The sequence below is a fragment of the Pipra filicauda genome, unplaced genomic scaffold (genome assembly GCF_003945595.2).
Source record: "Pipra filicauda isolate LSUMZ 115617 unplaced genomic scaffold, ASM394559v2 scaffold142_size1944046_pilon, whole genome shotgun sequence".
Taxonomy (NCBI): Eukaryota; Metazoa; Chordata; class Aves; order Passeriformes; family Pipridae; genus Pipra; species Pipra filicauda.
The window spans coordinates 491,709-510,400 of NW_024103907.1; the positions used below are offsets into that span (position 1 = coordinate 491,709).

Below are 18,692 nucleotides of genomic sequence, written 5' to 3' on the forward strand. Positions count from 1 at the left end.
TAATCTATACATTATGGATTTGACACATCAGTAAATTTCTTTGAGCTTGTGATATTTTTTTAGAAAAACTGAGAGGTTTTGATAATTCTAAAAACCAGTATTTTCTAAGAGCAACATGGTGTTTTCTTTATGGAATAAAGTAATTTCCATATGAATTTGAAACAAATAATAAAGATGGAGAAACAGTGAGCTGCTATTGAACAACACTCTTAGTGATCATTGAATTCTAGTTGTGTAACTGAGTATATGGTTAGATTTAACAATTTAGGTTTAATTTAATAATTGTTTTAATATCATTGATGTAATGACATTGGCTGTCCATATGTTTGCGTTTATCTTGAAAAGGATTGTCACTTTACAGTTCGAGGAGGAAGGCTAAGGGAAAATGGAGAGTACCAGCTACCTGTTGTTGTTCTTATGCTTAGCCTTCCCCATTCAGCAAGGGGTGCACCAACACTATTAAGTCCTGGCATGATGGAGAATCTCTTCCATGAAATGGGACATGCTATGCATTCTATGCTGGGAAGAACTCGGTACCAGCACGTCACTGGTAAGAATGCTTTAACAGTGATTTTTTTGTTTTGTTTTAGTGAAATGTTTAATTTCCAGAAGAAAAGAGTGGATTAAAAAAAAAAAATCAGAACAAAACAAGAAAAAAAAGAGTACGAACTAGCAATGGTTGAGTCATGCGGATAGTTCTACACCTTTGAAGACTTGAAAATGCAGTATCAGGTCCTCAGATATTATCTAAAATCAACCAAACAACTCTTGAATATTATTCTTCTTCTAATAAGAATTAGGCATTTGCACCTCTTCTTTATGTACTGTTGATCTTTGTTCTGTTGTTGGTACCCACTCTTGCAAGTTTGCCTTATGTGGCGTTTTTAATTGTTGGAACACTTGGAGGATTGAAAATAGATCAAACTAAAGTTGTATCTGGGTTGGAAATGATTTAGGAAATTGAATGAAGAAGAATTAGTGAATTAGGTCTTGCAAAGAGCATACACTGGCAATGTAGAAAAATCTGTAAAGCCAGGACTTTCCTAGTTGATTCTGATTAAAGCAAAACTGATACATTGAAAGCATACTGTATTTGCAAGCATGACTAACTGGTGGGCCTTTTAGTCATACATGAGTGAACACAAACGAATATGCAATCACAGCTTACTGGATGCACAGGAAAGGAATATTGCCTTTTTTAATTTAGGCTCCTTTCTCAAGTAGTGGCAGTAAGTGTATTGGCTGACAGGTTGCTGGCTTCTATAGCCTTCTGCAGTTGTGGCAAATAGGTCCAAGACGTGCTGGCTAAGGCTGCTTGGCATGCTACTTTTTTTGGCTGTGGACAGCTTGGTATATTCTTTTCTATAACAGTGTGCTGAAAATCCCTAGTGCAGTGGACATTTACATATTAAAAAGCCCACAACTGAACAGATGCGATTGCGGCTTCCTTGTCTGAAGAATTTTTTTTAATGTTTTACTATTTTTACATTAGGCTAATGATACAAAGGGGTGTCCATGGTACAGTTAATATTTTATCAATACATACCTCTGCACCCAGAGGCAAAAGATACTTTTTTTTTAAGTCTTCCACATAAAATTAAAATATGCTGAGCTGTTTCTGAGTATGTCTCTACTGGACATGGTTAAAACAACTGAACACAGCATGCGCTCTTTCAGTATAAGCTCTGTGTAGTCCTTGGGACAGTTAAGGACCCTCCCCCACTGCTTCCACTCATACAGCCTTGCTCATCTTGACCTACAGGAGTACTTAGATGCCCAAAGTAACTGCTTTGGTGAGAGTTCTCTTGTGCTGAATCATGTGTCTGCATGTCAAAGTCTTAAAGGGGCAGGAAATGGCTAATTTTGAGGCCTCAGACTTTCCAGGAGCCCCTGTGTATGGTTTCAGTGTTGCCTTAGCTCCAGGCAGTCCTGTATCCCAGAGGATTTAACTCGAGATCTAGCATTGCAAAAGCAGCATTGGAGGTCAGTGGTGTTGTTTCTGCAGAGAATCTTTTTTTTTTTTTTTTTTTTGGATTTGGAATGTTTAGCAGTCAAAGGGCTCGTCCCAGGGATGTCTGTTAGGGGCCATCTCCTCATGAAACACTAGGGTGGCAAAGTATGGAAACAAGATGACTGCAGGCTATCGTGAGAACAAAAAATTTGACATTCTAGTTGAGATGAGATGAGTATTTGACATCTTTCCTGCTCTCTCCCACCTTCTTTTTCTGATTACATTCCCAAATATTCAGGAACCCATCCTGCCCTCAGTGGGCCCAAAACTTGGATAATACTATATGTTTTTAACTTAAGATGTGCTTCTTTTTAAGCTAATCTTTCATTTTACCATATGCATTTATTGGTTGTTTCATGCATATGTATGTATAAGATTTTTCAAAATGTAGCCTTGAATTCCATTTCAGTTTATCATGCAGTATAGAATACCTACATTTGTTTTACAGGAGGGCTAACTTATCCCAGATAACTGCCCAACCTTTTACCTTTCTGATTTTCAGATAACATAAATCATGAGTTTCTTCAATGGTTATTAAAAGAATTATGTTACTTTGTTAAGGAGCACTGAGAAAGCATAAATACCTAGACTGGTGTAGTTTTGCAGGCTTTTGTCTTGGGACCTGCCTTGTTTTAGGCTTTTTAAAAATTATTTTCAAACAACAACAAAAAAAGACTACTAATGAAATGTGATGGCACAAAAGATGGATTGCATAAGAGCTGAATGACTGGATACTAAAGTCTTAGAAATAAAATATAATTCAGAACTACACAGTGCACATCATGCGTTTGCAGAGTACAAAGAGAATTTATGCTTGGATTTTTCAGCAGTAGTGGAGAAACAAGAACAGTTTTATGTAATGCAGAACTGCATATAGCTAATGTGTCTGTGAAAGAGTCAAATGTGATTTGAAATTGCATTAGAGCTGTATGTAACAGCAGTACGTGTTAGAATGGTAGAGATACTGGTGAAACCTCATGCAATCTTGGGCATAGTTTTTGTGTCTCTAGTCTGAAGGTGAGTTCAATCTGAAGCAAGTACAGTGAAGAACTGCAATGGATAGTTTTTTAGACTTTATCTTGCCTTTGGATAATGATGACTCTTAGAAGATGGTTTCTCTCAATTTAGGAGGTAAAAAACAGCGTGACAAATGCTGTTTATACTAAAGAGTAGTATTTGTCTGAAAACATTGAATATAAACATATTATAAATTAAGATTAAAAATTAGAGAAGGGTTTATGAAGATGAAAGGAGTGATTTTAAAAAATAGTCTTTAAAAAATAGTAAAAGCTTACATAGATTTAAGACTGATTTTGAATGTTGATATTGTCTCTAGCAGACAGGGATAGAGGTAATAACCCAGTGGGTCCATTATTAAAGCAACAACTTTTACATTGCTGACTTTAATACAGAAGTTAAAAATTCAACTTTGATTTGGTGATGTGTTATGCTTTTTAATAACTTCCGTTGTGTAAGGTGCTGATAAAGATTAGCGTAAATAAAGTTTTTGGGAAAGTACTATTTGAAAATACTAACATATTACCTCACTGCACTTACACAGAACATGTCTTCAATCTGCAAGATTGTTCCTTGAATGAATGACTTGGTGTTATAAAGTGAGGTTAATATAAAACATAAGTAAGCTCAGCAAACAGATGGAAGCTAAAAATTGTAACTGTGAATGGGATTAAGGCAGAGTTTTATTTACATTGTAGTTTAATTTAGGTTTAGGACACTTAAATAGATTCGATGTTTCATGTAGGGCCAGTTTGGCTACAGTCTGGTTTAGTTTAAAAAGGGTGTGATCCAGAGCTTTATAAGGTGCCTCACCCAGCTGTTCAAATATTTTGTTTTACTTTGTGATTTATAGTAAAATGTGTAGGATTATAATGAAGCTTTTCTGGCAATATGTACAATAATGGAAATAAAATATTGACTTAATAAATGAAAGAACGTTAAAGTTCACCAAAAGTCCAAACTGAAAGTTGCAAAACCTTTTGGGAGAGTTAACTATTTGTGTTAATGAAAATAGCAAATGCTAATATGTACAATTATTCTACCTCTAGGGACCAGATGTCCTACTGATTTTGCTGAAGTTCCCTCAATTCTGATGGAGTACTTTGCAAATGACTATCGAGTGGTTAACCAGTTTGCAAGGCATTATAAAACAGGACAGGTAGGGAAATATAATGTGTAAAATATTGAAAATAGGAATTAATGTATTTAGGAAAAGAATAATATTTTCATGTGTAATTTATCAATAATGTTTAAAGTAGAAATAAACAATGGGTAGAAAATATTTTAATATTATAATTTCAGTTATTCAGAAAAAATGTAAGTGTTGTCATTGCAGAAAAGATAAATGTAATCTGCAAAAGAATACCAGATTCTTATATCCAAGGTTCAAATCACATACTTAAAAATTTCAGGCTTTTTTCTCTTACCTAGTGTGGTAGGTGAACAATTTCTGTGTGAATTATTTGAAATAATTTAATTACAGGTAAGTTATGACAAAAATAGGATTAATCACTGAACTCTCTAAAGTCTATCTTAAAATAAAGCTCAGGTACCAAATCATGGACAAAAATGGAAAGGATCTGCAGTGTTTAAAAACTCCCATTTTTAACACAGTATGGGGTGGTGATTGAAATAGTTTGTGATGAAAACCATACTGCTCTATTTAGGATTAAATTAGGATTAGTTAGATTCTGTTAGATGCATTTTTAATGCATCTCTGCATTAAAACTGATGCCTTTTTTACATGAAGCTATTGTGTATCAGTCTCCTGCAAGGATCTGCTTTCTGTGGAATATTTAAAGAACAGTGCTCTTTGGAACAAGGTGACTTTTCGTGATCGCTTTAAGATACGACAGCAGAAAATTATTTGTATTTGTACAGACGTTTCAGAAATGCCTTTTAAGTTGTGTAGTGTGTTACACTTCATTGAAGCTTTTTATCCAATACTAAGCGTTCAGTGTATTTCAGTATTGTGGAAGTAGAATTATGTTTGCCTCCATTGAAAAGTTAGGAAAATATGTTGCTTAACTTCTATTTTAATGGATACTGTCTGAGAAATTTGCTCTGTAAATATTTTTTTTTTTCTGCAACAAAGCAACCATTTCTGTAGAATTGATTGCACTGATCTTGTTGAAACCTGGAAGTTAAGTGTACCCAGATCAGGAGTGTTCCTCATTTATATGTTTGAGTCCACATACTGAAATATTGCTTTCTGGTGTTCTCTGTAAAGTTCATGTAGTGTTTAAACAGCATGGAGTTAATCTGACTGCATATGAGTTTAGAGAATGAGCTTCACTAAAACATCTGAAAGAGATTTGTGGAACATTATTTATGGCTTTATATTTTCAAAATGACTTAACAAATCTAAACCATGTTTAGTTTCAATGCAAAAGCTAAGAACCAGACGCTGTGTCCCATTTGGCATTTCCATAAACTTCTTCTGTTTATTGGTGGTGAAATCTTCCTCTTTCAGAGAGCAATTGAGAGAAGTTTGATGTAGAAATTCAGTCTTGAAGGGGGCAAGAATGGATTATGCTGGAAGATGAGAAGAAGAGCCTGAAACTGCTCTGTGGCTTTTGAGGGCTTTAGATGGCTTCCTTTTAATTGCTTTTTGAAAATTTTGGAATGGATTTTTAAGCCATTATCCAACATATATAAATCTGCTTTTGCTTATACTGGTTCATCTAAGCTGATTTTAAGAACCTAATATCGGATTTCTGTGTCTGCCATTTAAATATTAATAGATTGAAGTAATCTTTTCTGTTCTTGAAATTTAGTGATTGTTATACTAATTACTTTTATCTGTTGTGTATATGTTACAAAGTACTTTGAGTAGAAAATCCCACCTTACAACTTCGCAGAGATCTTTTTAGGGCTTATTTTCTCTGCTTTTTCCCTGATTAATTTTTTGTTGTGCAAATAGGAAATTCAATCTTTGTTTTTTTCCTCCATTTTTTTAGTTATTTGAAAGAAAATGAGTCCACTTCACCCCCTTTTCAAGGGGAAGTAAGGAAGGTGGATGAAAAAGTTAAAATGTGAAATTTGTAAAACAATTTAATCCAAATGTTGTTTTGTATGAGAATTTCCACTGAGTTTCTTCTTATGAATTAAGAGACTGAGCTTTTCTGTGTGAGAAGGATCTTTTCTGCAACAACTACACCAACGTAGCTCTGCTGGACGTTGACAGAAGGAAGGCTTTCTACCGACCCAGCCTGTGACAGAGGCCGTGCAGATAATTTGAAAAAGCATCCTTCTTTTGGCATTGCTGCATCTACGTTTTTGTGGGTAGACTTCAGGTTGTGTAATTTTTAACAGTCCTATTGAACGTAATTACGTCAGAGAAACTTGTTAGTGTAGTCTGAGCTTATGATTGCCATTGCTATAAAAGCCAATTGTAGAAGGACTTATCCTTGATGATCCACACTTAAGATTGTTGCTTATGCTTATGGGAAGAGGAGGGAGGGAAGAGGTGTTTTGGTTATTAAAGCATGTGGACTGTTGAAAACTGTATTTCAGTAGCATTGCAGAAAAAAATTGGTTGGCAGGCTTTCAAAGATGAGAATGCATTCAACATTTAGATGTAGATCATGAGGATGTGGTCCAAAGTATCTTGAAGTTTACAGAAAGCTTGTGTCTGCTTTCTGTCCATTTTTGATGGTTGTGTTGTTAAATACTGAGGAGTGACAAAGCTTGCAAGCTCTTCTGGCAAAAGGAGCAAGTCTTTTGAATTTAGTTGTAAAACTTGACCAGTACAAAAATGTTTGTTTCAAGAAAGTTACAAGCCTACTTTTCCTTCCATCTGAAAGATAACTCAAAACAGAAAATCCTTGAGATAAAAAAAAAGGAATAGAGGGGACTGCGTTAATTAGTTACTAAAGTTGAATTAGTCAAGTAAGCTCATGAGTCAAACCATACCGAAGTGAGGTCTGCTTAAGCAGACAATCCGGTGCATGGGTACCATTCTGTACCACTGTGTTTGTTTGTTTAATTTCATTTGTTAAGTGCACAGATATGTGGTAGGTCTGAGCTAAATCATTTTAAGCTTGTGTGTCTTTGGAGGCTCTCTTTAACAAAGGCCAACATTTCAACTGTTCAAATTTGAACTGAGTTCATTTTTCACAGAGATGGAATTACAAGGACAGTATTGTATTAGCATGATTACAAAAGTAAGCCCACAGATAGTTAACAATTGTAATGTATTGCAGTTACTACAAAACAGTAAGGAGTTAAGAGTGCTTTGGGACACAGGGAATTCTGTTCTTTTAGCTACCATGAAAAACATGCTGAAAAATTCATTCCAAGGCCTTCAAATTACTTAGAAGGATGGAAAAGTGGAATGCAAAGTAAAGCATATAGTGTTTAGATTTAAAAAATTGAATGGTTATTCAATTAATAAAGTTGTAGCCAAAGCTCTGTGAAGGCTGTCTTTCTTTTAGAAGGAGGATGGCTGTTGCATTCTGGTTTTATCCAAGAGCTCATCTTTTAGGATAAGTAAAATACTCATGCTGATTTTTTTTTCCTTCACTCAGCTGCTTATCAATGGGCTGTGTGAGATTGTAATGAAGCAAGGAGGAAGAGTTTCTATTGCCTGAAACAATACATCTTCCTGAGTTCAAGACCTCAGCATATCTGTGTGCATGACATTCACAGAAACATACTTTAGAGAACAGTAGTGATCTTTGAAAAACTCTCTGGAGTAAAATTTTGTTTCCCTGAAATCTTAAGTATTAAGACCCAAAGGTGTTTCAGGGAAAAATAAGCAATCTCTTTATCATTCTTTCAATTTAATCTAATTTTTTTTGTATTTGTGAAGGGTAATATTGGCCCAACAAGGATATACTGCAGGACAGGCTTCATGTTTGTTCGTTCATTTTTGTGTGTTGAAATTTAAAAGCTGTGCACATATATGACAGGCAAAATAGTGGATGTTATTCTATACCATTCTTGGCCCAGCTAACTTTTGACTTGGAGAAGAGGTTAAAAGTGTTAGCAAGTATTGCATAAACAACCATGCAACTTGATAGTTTTTCTTACCTGCTTCAAGTTCCAGATTCCACAGAGTTAATTCATAATATTTTCTTCACTTATGTGTAACTTCTCTGAGCTGGATTTTTTATTCTGTGAACATTGTTTGTCTTGAAGTCATATAATTTGCACCGAATCTAAACATATGGCTCTGCCATATCTATAGACTTTCTTGTATTATTTCTTAAACACTGTAACGCACTATAAAAAGCATAGGTATGATTTTAGAGTCCGGTTTAATAGTGAGCATCCATATTACATTGTACAACTTGTAGTACCTTTCTTAATATTTTAGCAAGATCCTAGTTATTTTATCCCTGTTTAATTCATTTGGTTAAGACAGAATGATCTGGGAGGGCTTTAACTGCTCCAATCTGTTCTTTATCTCTAAAGATAGTAATAACATTTTTAACAGGCATATAAGGGAATATGACATCAATTTATAGAAAAACAGAGACACAGTGATTTCTCTATTGCTATGTAAATTACTGCTGATATCTTAATTGACTGTTTAATGCTTTGCTCCACAAATGACATTTCCTTCCTCAATGCAAAGTACTTCAAATGTGGTTTTATTACCATCAAGTTTTTTTGTATCTTCAGCCTCTTCTAATAATTACCATCCTGTTTAAAAATGTACAATAATTCTGTGATCTGAATTTTTTTTTAATTCAAGCCACTACCCAAAAACATGGTGTCAAGACTGTGTGAGTCCAAAAAGGTGTGTGCTGCAGCTGATATGCAACTCCAGGTATGTTCTTTGCATTCTAGTTTCTATTCTCTATTCAGAACTTAAAGAACATATTTTAGTTCCTATGATTTTACCAAATTTTAATTTTAATGTAGACACATTATCTGTTTTTTTTCTTAATTGTCATGTTTGTTTTTCTGAATGTGTTCTGTGCTGTCTGCTTCGAGCTAAATGCCTAAATCTGTAGGAAAATATAATGAAACTCATGGCTTTGAAAATGTTTGCATTATCAGAATTCCCAAGTGTGTTTTAAGATTGAATTCTTGAATTAATGGAATCATTTACGGAGAACTTGAAGTAGAGGATGTATTGGATACCTGAAATCATTAAAATGTCACAGGACTGAGAGATACGGGCCACCTTAGAAAAATCAGACCATCATGTTTATTTACTACAATGTGATTTGAGCTCCTTGTCTTCTGTAGCTCCACTATGAAAGTGACGATTTATCACATTGGAATTGCTGGCTGAGCTGTAAGCATGTAAGATTTCTCTCTCACGGTGTTAGGAGAACTAACTAAATTCATAAACCTTTATTTTCTCTGGGTAGGTGCGATTGATCAGTCATTCACATAAACAATCAGTGTTGCTGTTCTTCAAAGAAAGTAAGGGAAGTTAGGGTTCTGTCTAAAATGGGTATTTGGTCTTTTTCTGTCGTACAACAGCGATTCTCCGATGTGTACAGCAGCATTAGCATCCAGTCAAGGGTTTTTACAGTGCGAGTTTGGCTGCATTTAGTGTGCTACAAGTTTCTCCTGTGTGATTTTTGTGATTTTGTTTTCTTCTTTGTTTTCCCTTAAGTCAGAAGCATATAAGTTTTCCTTTTACAGTTAACCTGGTGTTTAGGTGAGATAACTCTGCTAGTACCTTAGTAAAGTTTAGTTATTATTTTTGAGATGTAGAAAGAAACAAATTTAAAGATCAGATTTTTGTAATTTTTCGCTTTGAGGAATTCCCAAGTGATCACAACCCTGTCTACAAGCATGAGTTGCAGTGGTTAACTGAAGTTGATCTAAAATTAAAACTCAGTTAAATATTGGCAGTTTGCTCTGTGCAGTTATTTGAAGGAATTTAAAATTAATCAGAAGTCTGGAGTGTGGACCTGTAAATTGTACACACGTCAGTTACACTAATCAAAGCCAGACTGAACACTGTTTTCAATGTATACATGTATTTTTCATTGGTTAAACCTAATGGACTTTTGAATTATGCTTTCAGTGCAGTGCTGGCTGTCAGCAGCCAGGGTTGGCTGAGCAAGTGTCAACAAGAAGGGTGCTATCTGTGGCTATACCTCTGTGACATGCAAATATAACTGCACCCTCTCTGCAGGTCTGATTCTGAAATGCACACTCCTGGCTTTGGAAGATTCTCATAGAGATATCTGATAATCTAGAAAGAATGTGGGCAAGAATATAAATAGTTCATATAGGACGTTTTTATTGGGGGCAGAAAAATTCTAGATGGAAATAAAATTTGCGCTGCGAATGCTTAATTGTGAACCTATATTCATGAGTGCACAATGCATGCGTGGATTAGTAACCACCAAAGTGATGATCAAGTCCTTTCACATGTGCCCATTCTTTCCGAGTGTGTCCACCCATAACAGCTATTTATAGATCTGACAGATTTCCTTTCAGCTTTTAATATGTATTTGCCATAATCTTGTCAAGGTTTGAGACCAAATTGGCAGTGTGGAGGCTAAATGGGCTTGTATGCCAAGAACACTGTAAGTCGCAGATATATTCACAAGTGACGTGGCCTCCCTGTCCTGCGGTGCGACAGATGGCAGATTCCAAAAGGAGAGGTCATCGCATCAATTGCTCGTGTTGGGCTGTGCAGTCCCCCTGCTGCTGTTGGCCCTCAGCTTTTGGGGCCCCTGTAGGGTCTGTCCTGGAGTGACTCCACACCCCATGACTTAAGAACTGGGGAGAAAACATCCACTTCTGGTGGGCTCAAATTCCTATGGGTCCCTAATGATTGACTGGTGCTGGCAGTGATGCAGTGATTAAGCAGGCTGCTTGCCCTCAAATTACTCTTGTGCAACTAATGTTCAACCCGTTTCAACTCATGCCAGGTGACCACAATGCCACACTGAATAGTATTATTCATTTCCTACTTTCAGCACTATGTTTTTGAAGATTCCAAATATAAAACCTGCAGAAGTGTGCAGTCATTTCAAAGAAACAGATGGCGGGGCTGTTCTGTTTATTAATTCAGAAAAAATGTCCCAGAGAAGTTGACTGCGTGGCAGATATAAAACTATTATGTTCCTTTGTAGAAGTACATACTGTTACTCATACAGATTTAGAGGTATAATAATTGAAGAAAAATACCTTGTAGTCTGCGGTTGCCGAAGTATATATGTGCTAACTAATGTATATACCTGAAAAAATTGTGAATGACGATTCTAATACCTTTCCTTCAGACTTCGCAAAGACTATATTCTGTCTTGATGACTAGATGCTATGTAAGCCATATTTGACCTTTAAAAGAAGGAAAAATGCTAAAAAATATTCCAGCACTACAGAAAACACCTGAAGGTTCTTTTGTGATCTGTTGAGAAAATAAGTCTATTGGCATGTGAAAGTAAGAAATGGTGCTGCTTTTTCTTAACTATGATACCTCTGAATTTTCTTTTAGGTCATGTAATCAGTTACTCAGGAGGAAAGATAGGAGAGTTCACGCATCTTCTCCTAAGGCTTTTGCCAGGCATATTGAGTCCCAGAGTCTTTCAGTCAGTAGTAACTTCACTGGAAAATGCATAAGTGTTCACATATAAACGCTATTAAGCAGACAAGGAGCTAGAAAGAATTGGAATCAAGTGAAACTAATAAATATCAATGTAAGTGCAAAATAGAGAGACAGTATGAAGATAGATAACTATTTGATGGCCTTTTCATATTTTTAGGTCTTTTGAGAAACATGTTTTACTGAAATTAGAAATCATCTTCTAGCTACTGCTTAATATTAAGTATTAGCTTGCTCCTCAGCAATATCACCTAAAATCCTGTGGTCCTGGGATGTGTCTCCCTTTCCCATTTCAAAGCCCTGTGTAAACACACAGAGCTGTGGTTTGTAGATGGGAATGTTTATGGGTAGAAAGTTCATCCAAGTTTATTTCCAGGCATGGGGGTTTTTTAACTGTGCTGTCCAGGTGGTCTGGCTCATAGCTTTCTTCTCACACTCTACATGTGCCAGGATCAAGGGAAAGCTTATAGCTGACTTCAGTGACTCATTTCCCTATCACCACATTGCTCTTTAGGCAGTCCATTTCACTGGCCTTCAGCTGACATTTCCTCACTTCATAGCTGTGAGTTGAGTTCCGCCTTTGAACGCAAACTACTTGACCCTCAGTTTCACTTTAGAGAAGGTCCACTGCAGTGCAGTCCGTTCCCTCTTGTGAGGAACACTAAGGAGTAACTGCAAACTGGTCCTAACAAAGCTGAGAGAGAGATAAAAGAGAATAAAGGTTGTGCTGAAGCTGAATGCTAAAATCTGTTGTGGGATGCTGAGGTTCCTGTTTGGTTTGGGTTTTTTAGAGAGGAGAGGGAAGTCAGTGTGAAATAACTCCTGCAGAGTCACAAAGGCCTAGGGTAACAGGAGAAAGTGAGCTTTCTAGGACTGTTACATCATGTAATTTTTGGGTCTATTCATGTTACTTACTGTTGGTCATATTCTCAGTCACCCTTGCTACCATAAATGCTGTAGCTTTTGTTAAACTATGTTGAATTGGATTCTAGAGACCAGCTCTGAGAATGAGAAGTATTAGCAAAGGCATTGTAAAACCTCTTTCTCTTCTAAGAGTAAAAAATATTATAGTTTTTACAGTCCAGTCTAGGTTTATCTTTAGATTTTTAGTTTTTCACATTATCAATATAATGATGGAAAATTTAAAAAGACCCCTGCAAAATTTTAGTTTCAAAAAATAAAGTACTCATTATTGTTTGCCATTTGGTGTTGCATCTTCATGGAGTTATCCTCTGAGCAGATAACTTGCTGCCTACTCTGGGTTTGTAGAGGAGCGATGTCTTGTTCAGTGTTGCTATGTAGGACACAAAACTTGCAATGCCACTAATGGGTGATTATGCAAGTTTAGTCTTACTGACCTCTTTTTTCCCCATTAGCCATGTAGGAAGCAAGCAGAAAATCTAGGAGTAGCTCCTGCAAGTCACGGCTTATTCACCCCTCTCCTTATAATCCTCTTTTTTTTTGGGAAAAAAAAAAATCAATTTTCACATTTATCATTTGTCAAGAGACACCGTCAAAGGATTTATCCAGGTTCTGTATGTTAAAAGACAGCTTATTCAGACAGAAGGAATATGGTCCTTTAGAAACAGTCACAATTTTGGTGAAAATACATTTTGCATCCAGAGCAAATAAAATACATGCTGAATTTGGATAAATTATTGAAGAGTTCAGAATGGTTTGTACCCAAATTTCATAATAAAGAATCTTTTCAGAGGTTGAGGGGCTTGTGTTACTCAGATCACATAAAACATCCAAACAACTTCTTCTCCATAAAATTTCATGGTTATAATTCCTGGAACAGTGTATTTATGTCACTGGGGATGGCGTTGCAGTGGCCCTGGGAGTGTGACTGGGCCTGAGTCTCTAGCTAATTATTTACTTCATTCCTTGCACAAAAGCTTTTTGAGGCTCCCTACTGTCAATTTTCCTATGAAGTGGGACTACCACAGGATGGCCTGAACTGAACTCTTCCCTTAAATCCATCAGACTTCTTAGAAATATCTGGTGTTGCACAGCAGTGGGTGTCCTCTTTTTCTGTCTTTCCTGCACTTCCACAGAATAGGAAGTCTTCATGTTAAAAAAGAAAAAAAGCTGCAATTATTTTCAGTGATGGCACACACAGAGCCTTAGCACTGTCTTCTGTCCATGTCTGTTTTATGTTTGCTGTTTAAGTGCCAGATACTCTGCTTTGCTGTTTTTGCTTGAAAAGTCTTTTTCTCGTGCTGCTGTCCCAGTCTCTAGACACCTCGGTAATTTAGTCATGCGCCTGTGGTTCTGTTGAAAATTGCCTATGAAGCAGCTCTTACTTCTGGCAAAGTACCCTCCTGGTGCAGTGTGATCTCAGGCTAAGCTTACACTCTAGCAGCTTATTGCTCTGATGGTGAGAGCTAAAATAAAAGCAAAAATCTGCCTTAGTACTACATCGTTCAAAGGCTCTAGCAGAAACTCTGTAGCATCAGCAGCTCCGTGTAGTGGGCATGGTGCTTTTAGGCCAAAGATTGGACTTCATCATCATGAGATCTTTTCCAACCTCAATGATTCTATTATTGTATAATTCTTATGTTCGCTCCCCAGGCTGTAACTTGCCCCTGCAGGTGTGAAGTGTTCTCATGGCTGCATGCACACATCTTGAAATAGTTTATTTTGCTCTGTCCACTCAAATAACTTTAAAATAAATAACTTAAAAATAGTTTTTCTTAAAAAAAATTAAATATCTTTAAAAATACTCTTTTTGAGAAGGGAAATTGCTGGACGGCTTTAGGGACAGGTCCTAATTTATTTAAAAATGCAGTCATGATGGTGGTGGTTGGTGTCATCCAAAAACCTGCTTCTCTCCTTGTGCATTATACTAAAAATAGAAGATTTATAAAACCATATGAATTTAAACTCTTCCCTCTCCCTAGTCCATCTCTCACACTCTTTTCTATTTGTCTTTTTATTGGTTTTTCAAATGCCAACGCCATGTGCCGAAGACAAATATGTATTTTATTTCTTCAGGTGTTTTATGCTGTCTTGGACCAAATCTACCATGGTAAACACCCTCTAAAAAAGTCAACCACGGAAATTTTAAAGGAGACACAGGAGAAGGTTTATGGTTTGCCGTATGTACCCAATACAGTAAGTAGAAACAGAATAACTGTATGAACTACCTTTAATTTGATAGCATATTAATACCCCTACCTGTTCCTGACCCTTGCCCCACACACTCACATGCTTGTTGTTGTATTGTTATATTGAAAGAGTTTTCTTTCTTTTAGTCACTTTATTCAGAGAGTATGGTATTGGAAATTTTCAACTAAAAATCAGTATTTAATTAATGTACTTGTTTTTGTACATGTGTAACCCTGTCATGGTGAACTTCACTACTTTGCCTTTTATTTTCTTACTAAGGCACTGGAAACAATATACTGGAAAGAGAGTTTATTCCAGCTTTTCAAAGGGCTGTTTATAAAAGGCAACAAAACACTGTGCTGCATGTTGGTGTTTGTATGCTGTCAGTGTCAGCATGAGAGTAAGTCCGACTTGGAAGTGAGTTTTTCTCACTGTATTGGTGTGACCTTTGTCATGTCATTTATCCTTTCATATGGTATCTGAAAGTGTAAAAGCCTTGAGTTCTGCTGAGGTATGTAATTTCGATATTCATCATGAATAGTCATGCATTTGTTCTGTACTTCATGTGGCAGCCAAAGGTGCAGTTTTCATAGATGATAATCACGGGATTTCCTGGTCTGTCTGAAGCTGAATTCCTACCAGGAGCATGGCCCCCCAGTCACTCTTTGACAGTTTGCTCAGAATACCCAAATGCCTTTTCTCTTTCTGCTTCTCAGAAAATGTACTTTTCTCCTTTGCAAAATGTGCCTTTCATTCTCTGAGAAGGGTGTTAGGAGATCCATTTCCTCATTGAAACTGTTGCCACTGCTGGCCTGGCAGAGCCACAGAAGCAGAAGCGAAATATCTTCAGAGTAGGATGTCTGACTTCTTAGCATTTTTATAAGTGTTGTTTGACACTTTTCCTCCCCAGGTGTTAGTCGTCTGGTGAATGGAACAGTTCTTGGCTTTGAAAGTTAGCCTATGTTTTTTGTTCATTTAAAATTATTTTAATTTAGCTGTTACCTTGTAGTGAGGCTATGATTATTATGAAGTGGACAGCAAGTTTTGGCCTGGAACTTTATCCTAGCAAAATGTACTGTAAACTTTTGAATTGTCAGAAAGCTTGTGTTTATTTATTGAATGTAGAATTAGTGTCAAGAACCAGTCAAGAACTGTAATACAGTTTAAATTTCAGTAAAACATAGTGAAAAATTGCATTAGAATAACATTGGTGCTCTGTTGAGTAATTAATGTCTGTAATTTGTCTTGCTGTTCTTTTTTGTTCTTTCTTCCAAACTTAAGATATGCTTGCAGTTTAACTTGTAGTTCAGGTAAAAAAATAAAAGCCTTGAAAGTGAAATTGGAGTTTTTAAGCAAAGAGAATATATTTCTTCCTTTCATTTGATTTCAGAGGTAGACATTGAAATACAGCAAGAGAGACCAGTTTTTATTTTCTACCATTTGTCTAGGTACATAGATAGCTGGCAGAGAAAACAAAGTATTTTGATTATTTTTTTTATTTGTTCTCTATACATTTAGATTCAGCTATGAATTGCTATGTCAGGCTTGTATATGTTAAGTTAGTCATGTTGGGTAAAAGTAGTTCTTCCTTAGTGAAGATCTTAACTGCATTAATGTGATTTTTCTGTAGTAGCACTATCTGTCAGGGCTGCAGGCATCCATTATTATCTCTTTCTGATGAACCTTAATTCCCTCTTACTGCTCTTGACAGGCAAGTAAACTTAGTAAATATCCTCTGAATGTACTTGGGCTTCAATCTTACTGGGCAGATTCATTTACTGAAGTAGATCCACAGCATATATCTTTAGCAGATGAATTCCTGTCATTCTTGGGCACAAGCTCAGATAATAGGACAATTTGCATGCATCTTTTTGTTACAGTACTTTCAAAATGAGACATATAAACTTCACCTGATAAGTAAATGCTGATGTGCCTGTGTGGTGATACCTATTTAAGGTAAACCTAAGCATCATCCTCAGCAAATATTGTGTGTTATGTGCCAACAGTAGGAGGGATAGTGCAAAAACAGTTGAAGTCTTCCTGTTGAAGTCTGTATTTAAATAGGTTTTACAGGCATTGGGATTGGCATTGCATGCAGTAGTATTTACATTGGCTGTGTTGATATGGATAGTCTGAGAAGCTGGTGCCACATGCAAGGCAGAAAGGCAGTCAGATAGAAGCAAAGAGAAACAGCACTCCACAAGACTTTGTTTTTCTAAATAATGCAAATCTCAATTTCTGTCTGGCCATTGCTTATCTGTTCAGAAGAACACAGGGTTTACTGCTGTCTCCTGGATGACAAAATTCCACTGGGATTTCATTGCTCTGTTACAGAGTCTGGAAGCTTACGATTGCCAGGCAGGGGGCGAGGAAATGTATCTGCCTGTTTTTGTAGTGTCTGGCAGTTTTACTGCCAGAGGAGATTTGTGTTACTGAGTTTGGAAAATGAATAGAAATTTTGCACAGATTGAATTCTTGAGTACTTGCGATACCTTTAAAAAGCAATCAGTCTTCCTTTTGACTCTAAGAAAACAAGATAAACCAAATAATAATGCCCACACTTTTTCTAGCCACTTTTTCCTGAATGTACTTGGTGTCAAAATTTGTGTACTGTGGGGAATTCAGTACTCTGCTTTTGTTCCAAACTTTTCTTCAAATCATAGCTTATTTCTCATCTCTTGTGAAGTCAGTTTTCATTTACTATGGCCTGCCTTGTAGTTGATAACACTGTCTGCTTTTAGAGTGTCTCCCCATGTCTTTTCTACCTTTGTCTCCAGGAGGGCCGGAGAGGCTTTTAAAAATCGGGTATTGGGTGACCCTTTGATCAACCTGAGACTTGATCAAAGTTTCTCCCCATGAGCTGTTGCTTAGTCCCCTCCTGTCCCCCAAGTTCAGACTTGAAAACTACTTTCCTTTGAGACAGTCATCAAAACTTAGTGATATGCCATTGTTAGTACTGCGCCAAGCATAATAATTCCTATCTCCTGCTGTGGGTTTTGGTTCAATATTGTAACAAAAAATGACATATAGGGTAAACAGGCTCTGCAATGATAGTGGAGTTTGCAGCCTCCTGCAGTTATAGGAAAGAGCTCTCAGTAATGAAGTGAACACCAGCTGCCCAAGTCATCATACCTTTGAGAATTAGTTTGAACTATTGATTCTTATGTTCGGGAAATTATTATGGACTTACATATTAATTAGCTGTCCATTGTAGTAACCTTTTCTGATGTGGAAGTTTGGTGAGAGATGCTGGTTTGACTTGTGACTTGTGAAGAAAAATGGTTTTGAAGGGTGAGTCACTGTGAACCTGGGTTCTTTCTTAGATCGCTTCTAAATAGTCTGTGTTGCATTTTTTAAAATTACATGATCTTCCGAAGCTGAAGCCTTTTCTTACAGAAACAGATGAATTTCTTGTGTGGTACTTGAATATGAAGTACAGTATTGGAATTAACCCACACACATCATTATAATTATGTTTGATAGGAGGCAACACATTGGTACGTAGGGAGCCTTTGATATTTTTTGGAACGCTGAATAATTTGCTATATACCTTCTTGCTTTCACATATAAAAATACATATTAGTTCAGAAGAACCACCTTTACTGATGTCATAAAATGTGCATCAGGTTACGGGTTTAATTATGGTTATATACTTTTGTCCAGAGTACAGGTTTCTTTGAGAGCATATAAAGTTCTTAATGGCCTATGGTTGATAGTGTTTGGAGAAACCAAAACACCTGTGAGACCAAATATGTTAGCCAGCCAAGTTTGCCAGCAGAAGACAAGGCAGGTATTGTAAGAGATGCCCTAGAGGGAAGAAATGTATGAAAAATAGTGTATCACCAATGTAGTTGTTAGTCGTCTTCTTCCTGCAGCTGGGGGGGACTCTGCCCAGACAGAGATCCTGACCTTGGAAGGCTCCACCTAAGTCCTTGTCTTAACTTGCTGTGGTTGTGTCTGTCGTGTTCCTGACAAAGGGAATCAATGGATGAGATGCAACCTAACACTTGGATTACTTGCTTAGGGAGG

At 36.6% G+C, this 18,692-nt stretch overlaps 1 protein-coding gene across 1 annotated transcript in view; it reads left to right on the plus strand.

The window, feature by feature from the left end:
- LOC113984005 (mitochondrial intermediate peptidase) overlaps positions 1 to 18,692 on the plus strand; it is a 75,246-nt gene that overhangs the window by 30,996 nt on the left and 25,558 nt on the right. Inside the window, exons 13-16 of the mRNA XM_027713678.2 lie at positions 346 to 550; positions 4,078 to 4,187; positions 8,730 to 8,804; positions 14,550 to 14,669. Of these exons, the coding sequence (XP_027569479.1) occupies positions 346 to 550; positions 4,078 to 4,187; positions 8,730 to 8,804; positions 14,550 to 14,669 (510 nt within the window). The remainder of the gene's footprint in view (positions 1 to 345; positions 551 to 4,077; positions 4,188 to 8,729; positions 8,805 to 14,549; positions 14,670 to 18,692) is intronic.